General features: G+C 38.0%; 2 protein-coding genes across 2 annotated transcripts; one reads left to right on the top strand and one right to left on the bottom strand.

The window, feature by feature from the left end:
• The first annotated feature begins 4,038 nt into the window (after positions 1 to 4,038).
• LOC144662770 (stress-associated endoplasmic reticulum protein 2-like) lies at positions 4,039 to 5,038 on the top strand. The gene is made up of 3 exons (XM_078523670.1): positions 4,039 to 4,216; positions 4,345 to 4,417; positions 4,575 to 5,038. The coding sequence occupies exons 1-3, from the start codon at positions 4,133 to 4,135 to the stop codon at positions 4,610 to 4,612; spliced, it is 195 nt and encodes a 64-aa protein (XP_078379796.1). The 5' UTR covers positions 4,039 to 4,132; the 3' UTR covers positions 4,613 to 5,038.
• Positions 5,039 to 10,809: 5,771 nt separating this feature from the next.
• LOC144662262 (uncharacterized) lies at positions 10,810 to 18,845 on the bottom strand. Its single transcript, XM_078523032.1, has 3 exons — positions 17,842 to 18,845; positions 14,356 to 14,410; positions 10,810 to 11,659 (listed from the first exon to the last, which is right to left on the bottom strand). The coding sequence occupies exons 1-3, from the start codon at positions 18,678 to 18,680 to the stop codon at positions 11,495 to 11,497; spliced, it is 1,059 nt and encodes a 352-aa protein (XP_078379158.1). The 5' UTR covers positions 18,681 to 18,845; the 3' UTR covers positions 10,810 to 11,494.

The raw sequence follows: 18,845 nt of genomic DNA, 5'->3' as shown, positions 1-18,845 counted from the left end.
GAAAGGTTGGGAAGTTCGAAAAGCCAGCAGAGAAATGTCAAAAAGTTGTCAAAACAAGCTAGTGAGTCAGACTAAGTGTGTTAAAATTATTAGCTTCGTGAAGTATAGCTCCGTCTAAAACTGTTGGAGCGATCTCGGTGTTCATAGTTAGAAATTCAGAAAAGAAAAATCAGAGCTAAAAAGTAAAAATTGTCTCTAAATTTTCGACCGCCTTCTGCGGTCTTCTTCAGAGAACGACGATTTTGCGAGATTCAAAGAAATTCTAATAAGCTGGGACGTTAAAGTTTCTTCTCCCCGAGGGAGGCAACCCTTGGGAAGGGTGTCCTTTCATTTACAGAGTTTTCGTCTAAGAAAGAGTGCAAAGATTCTGTTTAATCTATTTCAGTTTCATAAACTTCAAGGAATCGCCGCTCGGCCAACAGTTCGAAACAGTTTTGCAGTCTACGGAATCATCTGTTTGAGTTTATCCGACGAGCGCCTGTTTACACGTGATTTCCAGTCCCAGTGACCCAAATCCCATTATCCCAGTGAAAATTTAACCAAAGCCCAGTTCTCATTTTACCCCTTCAGGACCCTCACAACGATATATACAGTCACTGGACGATTTTGACGCAATTGTGATTTGAAAATGATCCAAACATAAGCCAAGCTCAAGGAACCCACGGAGAGAATTTCATTATTTCACGTAATTCTCTTGTCGACTCTTGCATTAACTTGATGAAAATAACTACACTGAAGAGCATTCAATCATTTATATGCACTTAATTCACAATTCCTATTTCTTATAGCTTTGCCTACCTGCCATGACAGATAACAGATTTGTACTTTTGCTAGAATTTATGCCCCTTCTCAACACACGGAGTGTCAGGAGCATTCATTATTTATGCCAAGGGGTGGGCTGGCAAGAATTGAGGGGGGGGGGTGGTCATGAAAAATCCAGGATGCTCTGAGGGGGGGTCACCTTCAAATGTTGCAGACAAAGAGGTGGGCGTTCTGTTTTCTTATTAACACTTCTATTCAATTATGATCGTGTGTATTACAGTATTAATGTCAACACAGGCGGCCCAAGCGCACTATGTGAATAAGCGAACGTGACCCTTACCTTTGAGCGGTGTTGTGTTACAAAGATGCGATTTATAAGGGTTTGTATGGGAACTCAACGATTTTGTTTCAAAAGGAATAATATGTAATGTTCTGCTAATAAAATCGACTAAACCTTATTGCCTTGTTGTATTCTTTGTTGTTCGCCCGCTTCTCAGGCCATTTTGAAGCGTTTTCGGTGAGTTAGCGCTGGCTGGTGGTGTTCCACTATAAACGAAGTTTATAGTGGAACCACAGGCAGCCCAAGCGCACTATGTGAATTATTCATAAAGTATAAGCGAACGTGACCCTTACCTTCGAGCGGTGTTGTGTTACAAAGATGCAATTTATAAGGGTTTGTATGGGAACTCAACGATTTTGTTTCAAAAGGAATAATATGTAATGTTCTGCTAATAAAATCGACTAACCTTATTGCCTTGTTGTATTCTTTGTTGTTCGCCCGCTTCTCAGGCCATTTTGAAGCGTTTTCGGTGAGTTAGCGCTGGCTGGTGGTGTTCCACTATTGCTGGTTTTCACTGTCACGCAATCAAAAAATAAATTCGAAACCATTCAACTACAGAAGCTATGAATTTCAAATATTATAGATGATAAATAGATAAACAATTCCTCCAAGTTTCGGGTCTGTGCGGTGTACCGTTCGCGAGTTATTTTCCGAACCTTTCCACGCAAATTTATAAAGCTTAGTATGGAGCCGCCATAACTGTGTCCTGCCGAGGGACACAGTAATGGCCGCCGTGATGTCAGAGAAACCATCTGGAACTCAATTCTGTTTACAACAGCGGCCATCCTTGGCTTAAGAGCTAGTACACTTTCACATAAACACCACTTATTATATCTGAAATGTTCAATCTGCACAAAATGGAAAGGAAAGGCCTTTTTTCAAACAAAACAGCTTTGTCACGGCACTCAGCTTGATGTCACATACGACGGAGAACTCAAATATTCAAAATGCTCTGTTTTAAAAACGAATGACACTATCGATCTGGAAATTTGCAAAAATATATATTTTTAGTTTATCTTTCGCCTAATGACAACGAAAATTTAGCAGGCCTAGTCAATTTTGATTTCAGAATTTTATGACGTAACATGAAAACCAAGAATATTATAGTGGAACACCACCAGCCAGCGCTAACTCACCGAAAACGCTTCAAAATGGCCTGAGAAGCAGACAAACAACAAAGAATACAACAAGGCAATAAGGTTAGTCGATTTTATTAGCAAAACATTACATATTATTCCTTTTGAAACAAAATCGTTGAGTTCCCATACAAACCCTTATAAATCGCATCTTTGTAACACAACACCGCTCAAAGGTAAGGGTCACGTTCGCTTATACTTTATGAAAAATTCACATAGTGCGCTTGGGCCGCCTGTGGTGGAACACCACCAGCCAGCGCTAACTCACCGAAAACGCTTCAAAATGGCCTGAGAAGCGGGCGAACAACAAAGAATACAACAAGGCAATAAGGTTAGTCGATTTTATTAGCAGAACATTACATATTATTCCTTTTGAAACAAAATCGTTGAGTTCCCATACAAACCCTTATAAATCGCATCTTTGTAACACAACACCGCTCAAAGGTAAGGGTCACGTTCGCTTATACTTTATGAATAATTCACATAGTGCGCTTGGGCCGCCTGTGATGTCAATACAAAAAACAGCCTTGATTTCGTAAAAAATGTGCAATGTTGTGTCCAGATCATGCTTGGCGGAATATAACTGGCACCAGGGGAGTTTCCTCCGTATTGTTTTCACTCTCCGAGGACACTGAGCTACTGTGGTGCATAAGAATGATGTCCTCCTCACTGTCACTTTCCCCTTCACTAGTGTTTTCGTCACAAGTTTGTTTTTGGATGCGAGCATGCTATGCAGGCTATTTTGTTACAAAATAAACACTGGTTGTTAGTAGGCTAGTTCCTGTTTGGGGGTGGGGGGTCATTATGTTTTTCTTTTGTTTGGAAGGGGGTCGACATGTTTTGGTTTTGTCTATAATGAATCTTGCCAACCCACCCCCTGGCATAAATAATGAATGGTCCCTAAATATCAAGCCTGTCAGGAATTGCAATATACCATGGCCCTCTGCCCCTTTCCCACGCATTTCTTCCTTGCCTAACGTTTCGATTCGACGAAAACAAGATCCAAGACTGGTGTGTGTAATGTAGTTTTCTTTGACAATGTTGTGATGAAGTTGCTCCCAATATGTGGCTTCAAAGAGGTCTTCAAACGCGGTGGTTATGAGCTGTTATGGGTTCAAATGCCGTTGAAGCCAGAGATTTTTCCGGCTAAAAATTGCAACTGGTAAATTACATTTCATAACTGCGACGATCATATATTTATAAAGGCCCGGTAATACAGGCAACATTTTTGTTCAACTTGTCTCGCAAGATTGTTGCATTGCAAGTTGAACGAGTTGTTGCCCGTATTACTACCGCGCGCTCAAACTTGTCTCGCAACAAATTTTGGTGTTGCAAGTTGCAGCAACATGTTGCACAAAGTAGAACCCGAGTTCTACTTTTTGCAACCATTTTTTTCAACTTGCAACACCGAAATTTGTTGCGAGATATTTGATAGTTTTTTTTTTTTTTGAAAAGCGCGCGAGACGCAATGTGTTACCCATGATTCCCACCCATCCCCTGCAGGTACCATGCAAAGTCGCAACTAGCCAATCAGATACGCCAACGTGTTTTGGGACATTTCTCTATTCTACTTCCTCAGAAATCGCTCAAACGAAAGGAATAATTCCTCTTCCTCCCCCTAAAAGGTCGAAACTTTATTTTTATAACCAAACAACGGAAGCCGCAGACAAAATTGTTTAAATTCACTGAAAACCCGTTCTCGGAGAAAGAAAGCTGTATTTATTCATCTGTTAGGTCACGTGAGGAGTGAGCGCCAATCAAAAACCGTAATGGAAAAGTCTTACGTCACATGCTGTGAACTTCGCTTACGTCTTCCTCTACAAGTTAGCTTTGTTGTGGTTTGGTTGTATCTGATCTTGAAGCAGTTTTACGGCGATCAAAAAGTCTTCCAAAGATGCCAGCCAAGCAGAGAATGCGTGTCGCCAACGAAAAACACAGCCAGAACGTTACAACGAGAGGAAATGTTCCTAAATCATTGGTTAGTAGGATTTTAAACTCGTGATGAAAAACCTCATACGCCATGAAAAACGAAACTCATTCGAAACATGAAACGAAAACTTGGCTTTAATAGTAGCGTTTGAATATCGGTCTTTTCGTCTATTTCAGAGGCCACAAGAGGAAAAATACCCTGTTGGACCTATTTTACTTGGATTGTTCCTTTTCGTCGTCTGTGGATCAGGTAAATTGACCTTAGAAATGTAAACTTCTCAATGTAGTGTAACTTCGTCCGTGTAGTCATCGACTTTCAAAAGCGTATCGCACAATGGTTTCCGAGAGTTAGACATGTCATCTTGTCGCTTATTTTTAAACTAAATGATTATTCTTTTCTTCCACAGCAATATTTCAGATTATCCAGAGCATTAGGATGGGATAACTTGAATGAAAAGATAATTTTGGATCGGAGGGACAAAGGGACAATTCTACTGTTGCTCTTTACGTGTTTGCGAGGATAACAGATTGAACTTTTCTAAATACTTTTCAAACGTTTAGCTTTTCTTGAAACTCAAATGGTACTTGGTAGTATATAGAGTAAGTAATACATATACTTCATATTTCGACGATTTTGTAATAATATTTCGGCCTTTCAACTTTCTTTCCTCAATCATCGCAAGTTCTGGTTCGTTGGTCCACGTAACATATATTTTCGTAGTATTTTCTTAGCGCGCCGTGAAAAAATCTAAGTAAATGCACGGTTATTATTGAATGTACCTGTAAATCTATTGAGAACTACTGAGAATCTCTTTAAAATGTATTCACAAAGCTATTTTATGTGAATAAATTCGAATATTTAAGTAGAGAAGTGTGTTTCTGTTTTGTAGAAAATTAATGCTAATGTCCTGTCCTTATATTGAATGGGTCAGAAAGCAATAGGAAATTCATGCAAACTTGCCCTGTGTTTGAGTACTAAAAAAAATCAAATGGTGGAAATGAGATAAATGCGATTTATCATGCAACCCTCTGTTGTGGTCTTCAGTGTGAAGTTAATCTGATGATGTTTTTTTTCTTCCCCCCCCCCCCCCCACGGGAGAATTTCTTAGCTTTACAAAAGGAATTGAGACTCCAAGACGGTGTTGCAAATTTGATTAGAATTCTGCGAGAACCATAATTTTAGAGAAACCATTCACTGACCCTACTAATGGCCACCAATGCTAAATGGACCTTTGTTACAGTGACACACATACAGTACATTTATTTTAGCCTTCCATGAGCGAACATCCTAACTAAGACTGTTATTCTAGTCCCAAGGTGTCTGCTTGATGCAATTACAGTAGGACCTCTTCTTAAGAAACTTCCTTCAGGCGCCTGTTGTTCAAAGGGTGGATAATTCTATCCACTGGATAAATCACTATCCAGTAGATGTCGTAGTTTGTTTTGCCAACACTAATCGAGTGGTTAATGATTTATCTGGCTCTAGGATGGATAAGGATATTCCCTGGATAAATCACTATCCGGTGGATAGCTAGTATGTTATGTTAAGACTTGTCCACTGGATGGCGATTTGTCTGGTGGATAGTGTCATCCACCCTTTAAATAACTCGGCCCAGTTGGACAGATTTCCTAGGTGTTTGACGTCAAAAGGGTGTTGCTTATGAAAGGTTGAACTATATTGAATTTATCTTCTTTTAACCAGCCATCAGAAGGAAACAAAAGACTGTAATAGAAAATATAAACCGCACAGTATCAATGCCCCTGCTTTTACATGGGCAAAGTGCAGGTGTACAGAAACCTGACTAGATTTACGGGTTATTTGGTGGGGAAGGGAACATCACATGATGAGCCTAAAAAACAGGTGCGAAGGAGACTAGGAAGTCCTTGTACTTTACAAAATGGTACCCAAGACTGTATATCATGGTACACTGTTAGCTAAGTAGCTACCCAGCTTTTAATAAAAAAAAAAAAAAAAAAAAAAAAAAAAAAAAAAAAAAAAAAAAAACACAAACGCACAATAGAGAGAACTATTGGTGAGTAATATGAGCTAAGTTGGATTGAGACAATAGTATGATTTGAATGAAGGCTATCGTTGATCAGTGCTTTGCGAATGAAAGTGGAATTGCAAGCAGTCTTAATTGTCAAGGGAGGAAAGCTTTATTGCTGTGAAGCAGTCAAGCATTTCTTGCCCATTTTGTACAATGTGTGTGGCCTACAAACTTGATTTGTCTAAAGGTTTTGTCATTCATTCGGTGAGTTTCATCAGCAGTAGGATTGCCACCTCAAAGTGTTTAGTCTAAATTTTTTCGAGTTCATGTTAGCAAATATTTATCTTCCTTTTTGATTATTACTATTTTCTTCCTTTTCCTCCTCCTAAGTCGACTTTTTTGGTGATTTCCTTCAGTTTTACTGAAAGGGAGATATTGCACATCTAAAAAAAATATAAAATCTATCATGACAACCCTATCAGCTGGATATCCTGTTATGGCTGGATACAGTAAGTCATCATGTTCTCTCACTGTGGGTCTTTTCTCCACAGGATCTTTAAAAGGTCCTTTTATAATCAAACTACCAAGGGGGCAGGCAGCCATATGACAATTAGCATAAAAAAGGTTTAATGATTTCAAAATTTTGGCTTCGGGATCAGAAAATTCGCCGACGGAACAATAAATTCTCAAAAAGTCTGGTTCCATCTTGTTGCAGATAAAATTAAAAAATATGCAGTATGACACAACAACACAACTATGCTGCTAAGCTTCAATTTTAATCCTGCTCTCCAGGTTTAATAATAATATTCAATAGTTGATACAGATGTTTTCTTAATTTTAAAAGTTTACAGGAATTTTTATTGTCAGACATCAGTAACTTCTTTGAGCAATTTTCCCTAGGCTTGTGGTATAACAGCCAAGCAAAGATAAGTTAACCTGGCAGGGGGAGGGGGGAGGTCGCACCAAAGGGTATGGTTTTCGACACAGTTTGGTCTGAAATGCTGGTAGGCACTAGGGGCCCCCCCCCCCCCTAAAAAAAAAAAAAAGAAAGAGGGGGGGGGGGGGGGGGGGGGGGGGGGGGGGGGGGGGGGGGGGGAGGGAAAAAAGAATTCTTCTTCCGTTTTGCGTTGGCGCATTCCTTCCGTTCCCCCGCGCGACGACGAAAAAACGAAAAAATAGAGGGCTGTGGACAGCTAGCACTAGGAGGTGCGGTGGCCTAATGGTTGGCATGCTGGACTCCGGATCGAGTCTGGGTTTGAGTCTGGCCAGGGTCATTGTGTTGTGTTCTTGGGCAAGACACTTTACTCTCATAGTGCCTCTCTCCACCCAGGTGTATAAATGTGCGATGGACTAGGATCCCATTTAGGGGGAGTAGAAATCCCCCTAATCACTTCATGCTACAGAAATCGGGATAAGCTCTGGCCTGTATGGGCCACTAGGCTTGAGAAGTGTGCCATTAAAAACTGTCAGAAATTTAAAGCCCTTGTAAACTGAAGCAGTTCCTGGGTACATGGTCTGTAAGAGAGTATCCATTGTGGGGTCAGGTCTAAAAGGGGGTAGTAGATAGGGTAAGGGTTCCAGGAAGTGCGCTGCACCCCCCCCCCCCAACTCCTACTACTGTTCACTACTCAACTGCTAGACTGTCCACAGCCTCTCTATTTTTTAATACAAAAAAAGCAAGAGAATCGGCGAGCAAGCACCTGCCTCCGGTTTTGCCCTGGCATCCAGGTCCCACCGTTCTTTTCCCAAGCTCATTGATCGAAAAAATATGAAAAAATAGAGGGCTGTGAACAGTCTACCCGTCTGCTTGCAGTTTAATAACCTCATTACTTTTGACATACCGGTAATTTATTTTACATGACTGCTAGACCTGCTAGTTCATAAAATTTCCACCTACTTCGTTCTCAGTCTCTCTCATAGCAACTAGTGAGTAGTGCTACTCCTCCCCCCCCCCCCCCCCCCAGCATTAAGTCAGGTTGTAGTATTTATACTCCTTGTGGGCAATGTGAGAGAAGTGTCATTTCAAGAACATAACCATTCTTGTACCCAAAGTTTTGATTGGCTGTTTGAATCAGAGAATTCTTGAACAGAAGTCAAGAACAAGATGACTCTCTCATACATCACCTAGAGTTTAGGAGTGGAAATCCTGTGTCCCCACAGCCCTCCCTCTCTCGTGCCAAGGCCTCACAGGTAAGAAGAAACGAAAGGAGCCATGGGGACAAGAATGGAACACAAAACACTGAGGTAGGCAAGGTTAGAACCCGAGCCATTCAATCCAGAGTCCAACATGCATTGGCATCTCCCAATTGACTGTTACCGTAATGATTCGATTTAGCGCCCTCCTTCCAATAAGCGCCCCCTTACAAATAAGCGCCCCCTTCGAATGTGTTTTTGTCAATAAGCGCCCCTATTCCAATAAGCGCCCCCATTCCAATAAGCGCCCTCATTCTTATAAGCGCCCCCCATTCATATAAGCATAGATAAACTCATGAACGTTTACTGTACCATACACGTATATTTTTTACTGCTAAAATGAACAATTCCTTTAAAAGTAACTGAACTTTCAACAACTTGTTACTGTTACAGTTTCTGTTATTGTTAGTTATTTTTTAAGTTTTGTTTTGAATGTTTGGTTGTTTCTTAAAGAATTAAATAAGCGCCCTGTCCCGAATAAGCGCTCTGTCTCGAATAAGCGCCCTCCCTTTAGGTGCCAACAGTAAATAAGCGCCCCAGGCGCTAAATTGAATCATTACCGTACTTGGTCAATCAAACGATGGCCGATTCCCTCTATGGCGCAGGCCTGCAGGGAATCACGGTAGTTGTATTCATCATTGCTAAGTCTCGCGCATGGTTCGATGAATACAACTACCATGATTTCCTGCAGGCGCCTGCCATAGAGGGAGGTAGGCATTAGTTAGACTACAAGATAGAGAAGTCAAAGTAGTCAAATGAAGTTTAGACTGAATTTTAGCTGTCTTTTCTGGTTACTTGCTGCCCAGAAAGAGAGAAGAAGCGGCCAGAGAAGATGGCTGAAATAATTCATGTTACATGAAGTCTGTTGAGGACTTTTTGGTCTGAGTGGTAAAATACTGGTAGGTTAGAAGACAAGATAGACAAGATAGATAGATGGTAACAGGACAATGAGTACAAGACAACACAATAATAGACACAAATATTTGACCTGCTACTACCTTAGAATCAGTCTTTATTGTTACTAACAGTAGTTGAAGCTTGAGTTAAGGTAGACATGGCCAAAATGCCATGAAATTTAAGACCAATCGAATATTTCTAAACAGAATTCTAGGAAACACCTAAGGAACTAATAGGCTAAGCTAAGCAGACAATTTGATAGCTTTAACATTTTTCAATCAAAATAAATACAAATATGTTATTACCGCGGCTGTGAAACTGTCTCTTGTATAGCTTAAATCAGCTTTTCACAAAATAATGCACCCTTCATCATGTTTATATAAAGGAGAGAACTCTCAATTTGTTTTATACAAAGAAAAATAAATCTATCTGAATCTGACATTCACCAATGGCAAGTAACCCTGTCATCTTGTTTTTAAATACAATGCACCCATGGCCAATGATGGTACAATACTAATCACACATGGCCAAGCCTTTGTAACTTGAAGAAATTAATACATCCATTTCACTCCTCAGCCCATTAAAAATACTCAAACTCAAGCTTAATAGATTCTACTTGTTCTTATGCAATAAGAAACAAAATGTCCAACACAGTCTTTTCAGTGACTTCTATCAGAGAAAATTAGGGGTGAAGAATGGCATAGTTTTGAGTTTTGTCACAAAAAACCCTGAAATTTGGCTCAGAGTCTTATTAAAGGAGTTATGTCACAACATGTTAAGTCATCTTTTTTGATGTACAAAACATTCAAACTGAGGAAAACCCGGACACTATCATTTTCTAGGGTAGAAAAATACCAAAGAAGTAAAATTAATCCAAAAATAAGCAAGAATGGTTATGACCGTCTGTGATATACCGTCGCTTGCATCTGCGGACACGTCCGCCGCTCTGGGTTCACGGGCGATTGGTCACAAACGTTTGAAGTCTAGCAGACCGTAAGGCAACTTTTGCGCCCTTCCCTCTTCGGGTGGCGGAGATTGGATATCGACTCCTAAATTGATCCTGATCTGTGTCGATATACTTGCAGGTTCACTTGTACTTCTGGTGCAGTTTCCTGTTCTCAGGTTTGGTGGCATTTTGAGCGTGAAAGTTGCCGTTATGTCTGCTACTTCGAGAACATGCCATGTTTGATACCCAATTAGATCAGTTTCGGTGGCTGTGTGACGCTAGTGCAGCGAGGTAGCCATCTGTGAGATAGATCCTTTAATACGTAGATCTCAGACATTTGTCAGGATATTTAAACAAAATGCCTGCTTTTACATTGTACCATTCTGTCTCCCAATCAAAGTAAACTCTCGGCAAATCTCTGAAACTAAACCATTCACCACCCACCTGAAATTGACATAATGATAGATCTTATGCAATTTGTGGGCTAGACATAAGTAAGGTCAAGACAAATTATTTGACCATTTTTCCAGACTCTTCAAGTCAACATTGCTTAGATTGGTTACATTTGTTGTTACCAATCACAACAATAGGGCATTTTGCAGTGCTATTATATGCAGTACTATTATTTCCATAAGCTTTCCAGGTAGCTTGGTATTAAGTTGTTTTGTTTCCAAATATTTCCATGTAATGCATGTAACTTTCCAAGTATGACAGGGCTCAACATATCAAAGTTCAATTTCCTGTCATAATTCAAGGCCTTAATTGCACCTTGGTTTAGTTCTGTTCAAAGATAATTTATTCCATCAATAGTCTCTTAGTATTTTACTCTCACTGGGAAAATAAGCCAAGTCATTCTAAAGGGGCTACCGGTAGTTTGATTCCTGCGTGTAACTTTCTTGATCGCCAACAAGCCAAGAAACTATGGATTAGAGAAGGAATACTGACAACTAAAGCAACTTCACAGCACTTGTTTGATGGTGAGCAACTTGAGCTTTGGATTTGACTCCATTATGCACTTAGAACATAGGCTGGAGAATGTCATGCAACCATGTCTGACCCATAGCTGTCATCACAGAGCCAAAAACTGCACCAGGAATCTTTCACTTGCCCAAACTTGATCTGTAACAGGCAAATCCTCCAAAATAGTCCAAGTTGTTACCAAGCCTGCTGATCTTGAAATTTATGTTATCACTTCACTGAAGTTCCATTGACCGTCACAAGAAAATTACTTTATCCTCTGTGATTTTTTAAGTATTTTTATTGTCTCAGGAAGATATGACAGTCGGCCCAGTGTAGGCCACTGTTATGTGGATGTAGAGCCCTTGAATTCAACCAAGTTCCGTAATTTTTCATTTTCTAGCTTCAGTTCATGATTCTCCTCAGTAAGTTTAGCAATTGTTTCTTTCAATGTCAGAACTTCTTTATTCACAACAGTTAGGAGGTCTGATTTAATTTGCGTAATTTGTTCCTGCAAAGAAATAGAACAGAACATAAAAAATATATTTATTAGAACAATACAGCATTAATAAGGGAGAATATTATACTAATCAACTAGAAACTACAACATCCACTCTGCTTTCAAACTCCACACATTTGAACTTTTGAAGTTTTGGTTGTTCAAATTCCCATCTCCCAGGCCAAAAATGTTGTTCAAATGCCCGACTTTAGGGTCATATTAGATGATCAAATGCCCTACCATTGGGACATACATGGCAAAACTGAGGAACAGAAATGGCACAGAAGTATTTATCTTTTCAGAAATAATTTTAATCCTACTGTAGTTTGACTATCAAAAATAGGAAAATAGAACAAGACTGTTGGTTGCAAGGGTGATGTTGATGTCTCTATTTGATAGGGTGTGATACCTAAACTGCACCATGGGCAAAAACATCAAATCAGGTTATAGGTGGTTTGCAGAAATGCAATTATTTTTTTTTCTTGCTTGCCTGAAAGTCAAAACCTGCAGCAGGTAGGTATGTAGGTAAACATAATTTGATAATGTAGGTTAGGTAACAAAGTGGCAGAAATGCTGATGTGGACCTGCTAACAATTAATACTAAGTGAATAAAAAACAAAAAACTAATTTAATAAATAGAAAATTTTGTAAGAGAAATAAAAGATGTGGTCAAGCGTTCTTCTAAAAAAAAAAAAGAAATAATGAAACAATTTAGAGGCATTTGATTTCATCCTTCATTTGAATATTCAGTTCTTGGAATGAATAGTCCAATTTATATTAAAACCACATCTTAGTTCAAACTCAACTGTTTACTGGATTCATGTTTGGCTTCATGCAACAGCCACGTAAGAATTTGTTGAATAATAAAAAATTGGCCAAAGAACATTTTTTATAAGCCTTTATAAGCCTCTTTATTATACCAAAATGCCTCCATGGTGATATTGTAAGTAGGTTGATAAAACTAGTGAGTGGAAAACAGAATGATGACAAAACATATTTACAGCCAAAATTATGCAAATTCTGGGCAAGGTCTCATGTGCATGACACGTGAACTCAGACATAAATCCATTTTTGGCAATCAAAATTTGAGTTTTGAATCAAGTTGTGGTTTCAATATTAAACTATTCATTGCTAGAATAGAATATTGAGGTTAAGAATGATATCAAACTACCATCCATGAATTTACTAGCAAGTTATTGGAAGGCACGTTTGACTGGCTTTGGCTATAAAAGCAAAATTAACTATTTTGCACTTATTAGCAGTATTTGCTAGGACAGGTCCAATAAAAATACTTGGCCAAATTTTGAGGCCAGAGAGTTACTCATGAAAAGTATAATGTCTGATGAGAATATTGTGCAAATTGAAGAACTTAATTTATGCATTTCCCATATTGCTGTATACCAAAATGGTGGCCAAAGTACAAACTTCACAGAAAGGTGTAAAAATATGGTAGACTCTTACTAAATAAAACTCTTTTTAACTTCAAGGCTATCTGTTCACAAAATCAATTGCATTAAAAAAAAAAACATGACCAGCCAAGGTGAAGCTGTCATTAATTTCAAGAAGAAATATCGGCCGTGTCTGGAGACATGGATATTTGCACCGATTTTTAGTTGCTAATATTACTATCATGTTAAAAGAAGAAAGTTTTCTCAGTGTTGGATACAAACTGCCTATTGAGCATTCAGTGCTAAACTGAAGTAGTCTGCGTATGAATATGACCAAATGATGAACATGCATATTCAGATATTATTTCTATTGCGATTGCCCTGGCCGGCCCTGCAAAGGCCAAAATAAACTAGCTATAAAATGTTCTAATAATCCACTGTCCATAGCCTAATTTACTGATTCAAATCAGAAATAGCACTATTACAAGCTTAAGTCAGTTGATTGCATGCACAACACAGAAAAACTTGCAAATTATGGAATGAACAACGCATCAGTGAGCTCACATTTTAACTTGATGGTGTGCTTATAACCACTCATGCAATATAACAGCACTTATTATGCATGTTTTCATATACATGTTTGTACAACCAATAAAGAGAACTAAACAGATTTTGGTATCAAATATCATGCATGTTTTCACTTCAGAGGTCCTGAAGTGTCACAGTAAAATATTACCATATTTGAACACTGTAAACATTTAATGGTACAAAAGTACTATGACTCTGCCAGTACATCCATGATATACAAGTATGATAAGTAGCTGAAGTGCTGGGCTATGCACTGTACATGTACTGTATCAACATGAGAATTCACATAAAAAAGGATATTGATGGCACAAGTATGCAAAAACAACCCAGCTTTGTGAGACCAATAATCAACATTTTGAAGGAATAATTTATTGAGACAGAGGTTATAGCAGGCAGAATCTTATCATTTGATCAATCGTCATGCAATATTTTATGTGAAGCTGCACACCTTTACTGATAATGCTTGGGATAATTTGTTTAACCCTATGGTGATCACCTCCTGAATTCTCAGGACTTTTTCTGAGATTCTCTATCACATTGTGGGGAGAATTTCATGCTGATCAATCTTAAGGGTAAAGGAAGGCTGCACTGAGCCTGTTTCTAAAGCCAGCTTTTAAATTTTGGGAATTTCATGATAGAAAGTGCCATGTAAATAGCATTTAAACCTTTAGCAGTGTGACTTATATATAAAACTTCCACCAAAAAATTAAAAGAACAGCTTCTGTAACATACCATCGCAGATGCAATTTTATTCACAATAGGCATCTCAGCCTCTCTGGCACTTGCACTGAAAGACAATAAAAAAAGAAAAAAATAAGAAAACTACAAATATAAAAGATAACAATATAAGATTGAGTAAACTACCTTATTGGTACTTGAATTACGCGGATACTTTATTTCCCAATTTTGGCGAGACAGCTTTTTACAGGTTTTATTTTCACGATTTGGTCAAAAAGTATGTTAAAAACATTAAAAATATGTCAAAAGAGACTAAAATATATGTTTCACATGTATTTAATTTCACGATTTTTTGAGAATTGCGGAAATTGCGAAATTAAAGACCCACGAAATTAAGTACCAATAAGGTATTGGTCTTTCAATGATTATTTTTTATCATACAAAATATCACCCATGCTGTTACAAATGGCAAGAAACATATCTGCTGCAGAGCCTTTTACTTACAGCTGTCATTACATATGAGGAATTATATTTTGATACGAAATTAATTCTCAACACTAAAACTTGGATTGGTCAAGATGCACCATTGACATAAAAACAGGTTTAATTTGTCATTAAACTTATGATTCATAAGGAAACTTTAGAATAACAGCAAGTTTTTTGCCGAGTATCAACCATTTGTCTTGCTTGACATTACAGTTCTAAGGAAACTGTGAAAGCATAAATTAGAAAACATTGAGCAGTTGCTTATGAATGATTACATGCTTGATGACAAAATTAATAATTACACATGGTGCTGCTTGGATGCAAAGACAACACTGAATAATTCTAAAAATTCTGCCTTCAATAATCTTTGGTACTAATAGCTTCTATCAAAACAATTTAATCAGAGGTCTGTAGTCTGAATAAGAATGCTATACTAACTCTTGTTATACTACACAGGAAAGATTTTGTGATGTTATGTTTTTAAACTCTGTATGAACAAGAATGACCAAGGTCACAAAGCACTTCAGTGATTGGATATTTACACAGCCTCCTTGACAAAAATAGAAACTGTTCCTTTATGACAGACACTCCAATCAACAAGTCTTTAATGTTTGTTTTACTGCTCTGGCTGCATAACCTTGCAAGGAAAGACTGACAGTCATGTTCAAGTTTCCTAGTTCCTGAAAACTATCTTCTGCCGCATAAGAATTTAAACCACCTCTGACAGCAATGAGATAAAGTTAATTGACAGTGCATGTCATAACAGTGACAGAAGTAGAAGTATTTCCTCGTTACCCCCCAAGACAGTAATAAAATTGCTTGACTATAGGACTTTTTGGAGCACGTAGCTTCAACAGCCATATCAGTAAGGAGAGCAAATACTTCAACATGGGACTGACAGTGCCAAATCTAAAGAAAACTAAAAGAAAACTAAAAAAAGCTAAAAATACTTTGCAGATGCATAGCATAAACAAAGCAGTTTAAACATTTATTTTCCTATTTATATTTCCATTATTAAATAGAATGTAATGACCAATCTAGACATGCAATGTACTATTCAAGACAGAGTTTTGTAACCAATAAGATTCTAACAGTGATATTGAACCTTGGAACAGGTTTACCTATTTCTAATATTGAAAAGTGATGTCTGTGTTTACTTATTGCTGCCAGAGAAAATAATTTATGCATTTTTTTGGCAACAATTCATTTTATGCCTTATATTGCCTGTAGGTCACTAGTTGATGTCAAACAAATTGCTTTGATCAACAATCAGCACAATATATATTTTCTTGCCATTGGTTGGGTCACAGGAAAAAATAGCATCGCCTTGCTGATAGTAAAATTTTCATTTCAGGCATCTAGACAGCCCTTTACTTTAATGCAAATAGTCTGCTTTAGTTTTGCTAAATTCACAGCATGACAAAATATGCAAAATAATCCAACAAGACTTCTAGAACATAATTTAAGAATGTGAAATTCAAACAAAGCTCTTACATTAATATTACCAAGTACGTATACCCAACATGAACAATTTTCTTAAAATTATGGTGAGCAACTCGAGAAATCAACCCCAAAAATGGTATTTGGAAAAATAAAATTTTTAATTACTCAGGCATTGAATTTGTTTTCATTTCTTTGATAATACATTTTTCTGCCATGCTGTCAAAATGAAAGAATTTGCAATTTTTACACTGGGATGACAAATTAAACATTTCTGATGAACCACTTACACCAAGAAAATAACAAAATTAACCACGGGGCGATCAAGATAATACATTGTAGCTTTAAATAGCAGTTTATTTGAAAACATTTGTAGCTGAGAATTTTTCTTTCTACTCTATCAACTATTGAAATGAAATATAAACATTCAAACTCAAGGAATAGAAGTCGTTCATTCCATTTGACAAAAAAACCATGTGCCTTTTTAGGCACAAGGTGTGACAAATCTATATCTACATAGAAGTGAAAAGCTAGAGATTTAAAATTTCAAACTGCAGTAATTAAAATAAGGACCAAATGTACAGAGCAGCAACAGCTTAAAATTTAAATAATTTTTTAAACATTTTCTCAATTCCAAACACTCAAGGCTCTCTGTGAGTATTTTAGGGCACATATTTCTTTTTCAGAAACAATACAAGGAACATGATTCATTCTTTTCAGAATTTGAAAGTACAAAACTGTAAACCACAAATATTTCCTAAGCGGATGTGAGCTGGTCTTTTTAAAATTTTAAAATAGGATAAGCTTAAATAATTCCGAACAAAGAATTTTTCATCTCAAGCTCATTTTCTGTACCACATTCTTGGATTTAGTATTTTCGGCCTTTTGGGGAAAAATTCGAGAAATCTCAAGGTTTATGTAACGAAATGTGAGTAAAAAAAGTACAAAAATCAGATAGCCTTGAGGAACCTTTTCTGCCAATTATTTTCATCACACAGACAGGAATAAACTACCGAATCGTTGATAATGGGATATATTACGGCTAGGGATGATGTTTAAGGCAAAACCGAAGAATCCTGCCTTACACTGTAGCTCCGTTCAACTCACGTGGAAGAGACAAAATGTAAACAACGACAAGGCAAAACTACAAATCAAATCGTATTTCATAGCACTTACTAGGGTCGTTGTAGGTCACTTCATTCTAAAATACTCGACTGCAGCAAGGAGTTTTCAATCTTGATTATTTACAGACCACAACATTGAGCAAAATGATACACGGCCTTTGGTTAGCACTGATCAATGTATAATGTTCAAACAAAGAAATTATGAACGGGAAAACCGCGAACAAATTACGAAGCTGTCTGGTTGTAGAAAAAGAACATCAATAAATCATGGAGTCTGGCAGAGTCAATAACTTTCAACACTGTAATTTAGGACTTTTTAAAGCGAAAAGAGTTAGGGAATGGCTTAAGATAAGTCGAAACTACCCAAGAGATCTCTGAAAGCAATTACACGAAACCGCTTTCTTGTGAAGAAATCACTTGGGACATCAAATCGATTTATCACCACGTTGTATACAGGTAGCTCGCTGTTCAAATTCGTCAGTTCACTTACCTAACCGAGGCTATCATCGATTGCGCTCCCTCTAGCGATATTCTCTCTACATTATCTATAGCTGGCGAGACTCTTGCCACTGAAGAATCGCTCTGTTTTGCAAATTCAGTAGCAAGACCCAATCTCGGCTCTGAATCCTTCTTTTTTATGGGCACAAAAGCTTCCCCTGAATTGTGTTCATTTGCTTGCGTTGTTGATTTCACGACAGAGCTGCCCTCTGATGACGATTGTATGTCCGTATCACTTGCTACGTGATTGCCAATAGAATTGCTTATTAAGCTAGTCTTTGTGCTTGAATGGGAGTCCGATTTGTCCACAGAGTCTTTCGACATATGTGTAGAAATACTAGTTGAACTTGACGCAGAAACACTTGTCGAAGAAGATTGAGTCGATTCCGCATCTGGAAAATCGTGACATTTCCATCGTCCTCGTAAATAAGATTCATTTCTTTGAATTTTAACTACTTTAAACCTAGATGCACCATTGCCATTTGCAGTTGCTGGGTCTGGAAGTGGCTCAAGCTCCACTTCTACTTCTTCAACTATATCGCTTTCGTTTAAGTCCAGTTCGCCATCGTATCCATTACTATCGCCACGATTATGAATTTTAGTTTCGGTGACACTGGTAATTTGAAAAGAACTCTTTTTCTTAGGGCCCGGGTTCGGTGCTGTACTATTCCCACTAACTGTAAGTGCAGACTGGACTGGAATTCCAGTTTGTAAGTTTGTAGCCGGAATAGCAAACTGTACTTGAGCCGAGCGAACCGCCTCCTGGCCATGCGGAACGCTGGCTTTCTCGCGCCGTTGTTCGCTCATGTCATTGTCGACTCCCTCAGCCATGAAACAACTAGAGACGCTGCAATGAGAGCAGGATACAGGCCAATAATGTGCGAATCTCCATGACAAAAATTACGGAGAATAAGCTCACATTTTAGCCAAAAACAACCCACAAAGTCTTGTCATAAAATGGCGACCCACCATCATAACGCCTCACAGCAACCTTCA

This window comes from Oculina patagonica, chromosome 8 (assembly GCF_052425735.1).
Source record: "Oculina patagonica isolate OP01 chromosome 8, crgOcupat, whole genome shotgun sequence".
NCBI classification, from domain to species: Eukaryota; Metazoa; Cnidaria; class Anthozoa; order Scleractinia; family Oculinidae; genus Oculina; species Oculina patagonica.
Note: the sequence above shows the minus strand (reverse complement) of the source record. Positions and strands in the feature narration are given on the sequence as shown.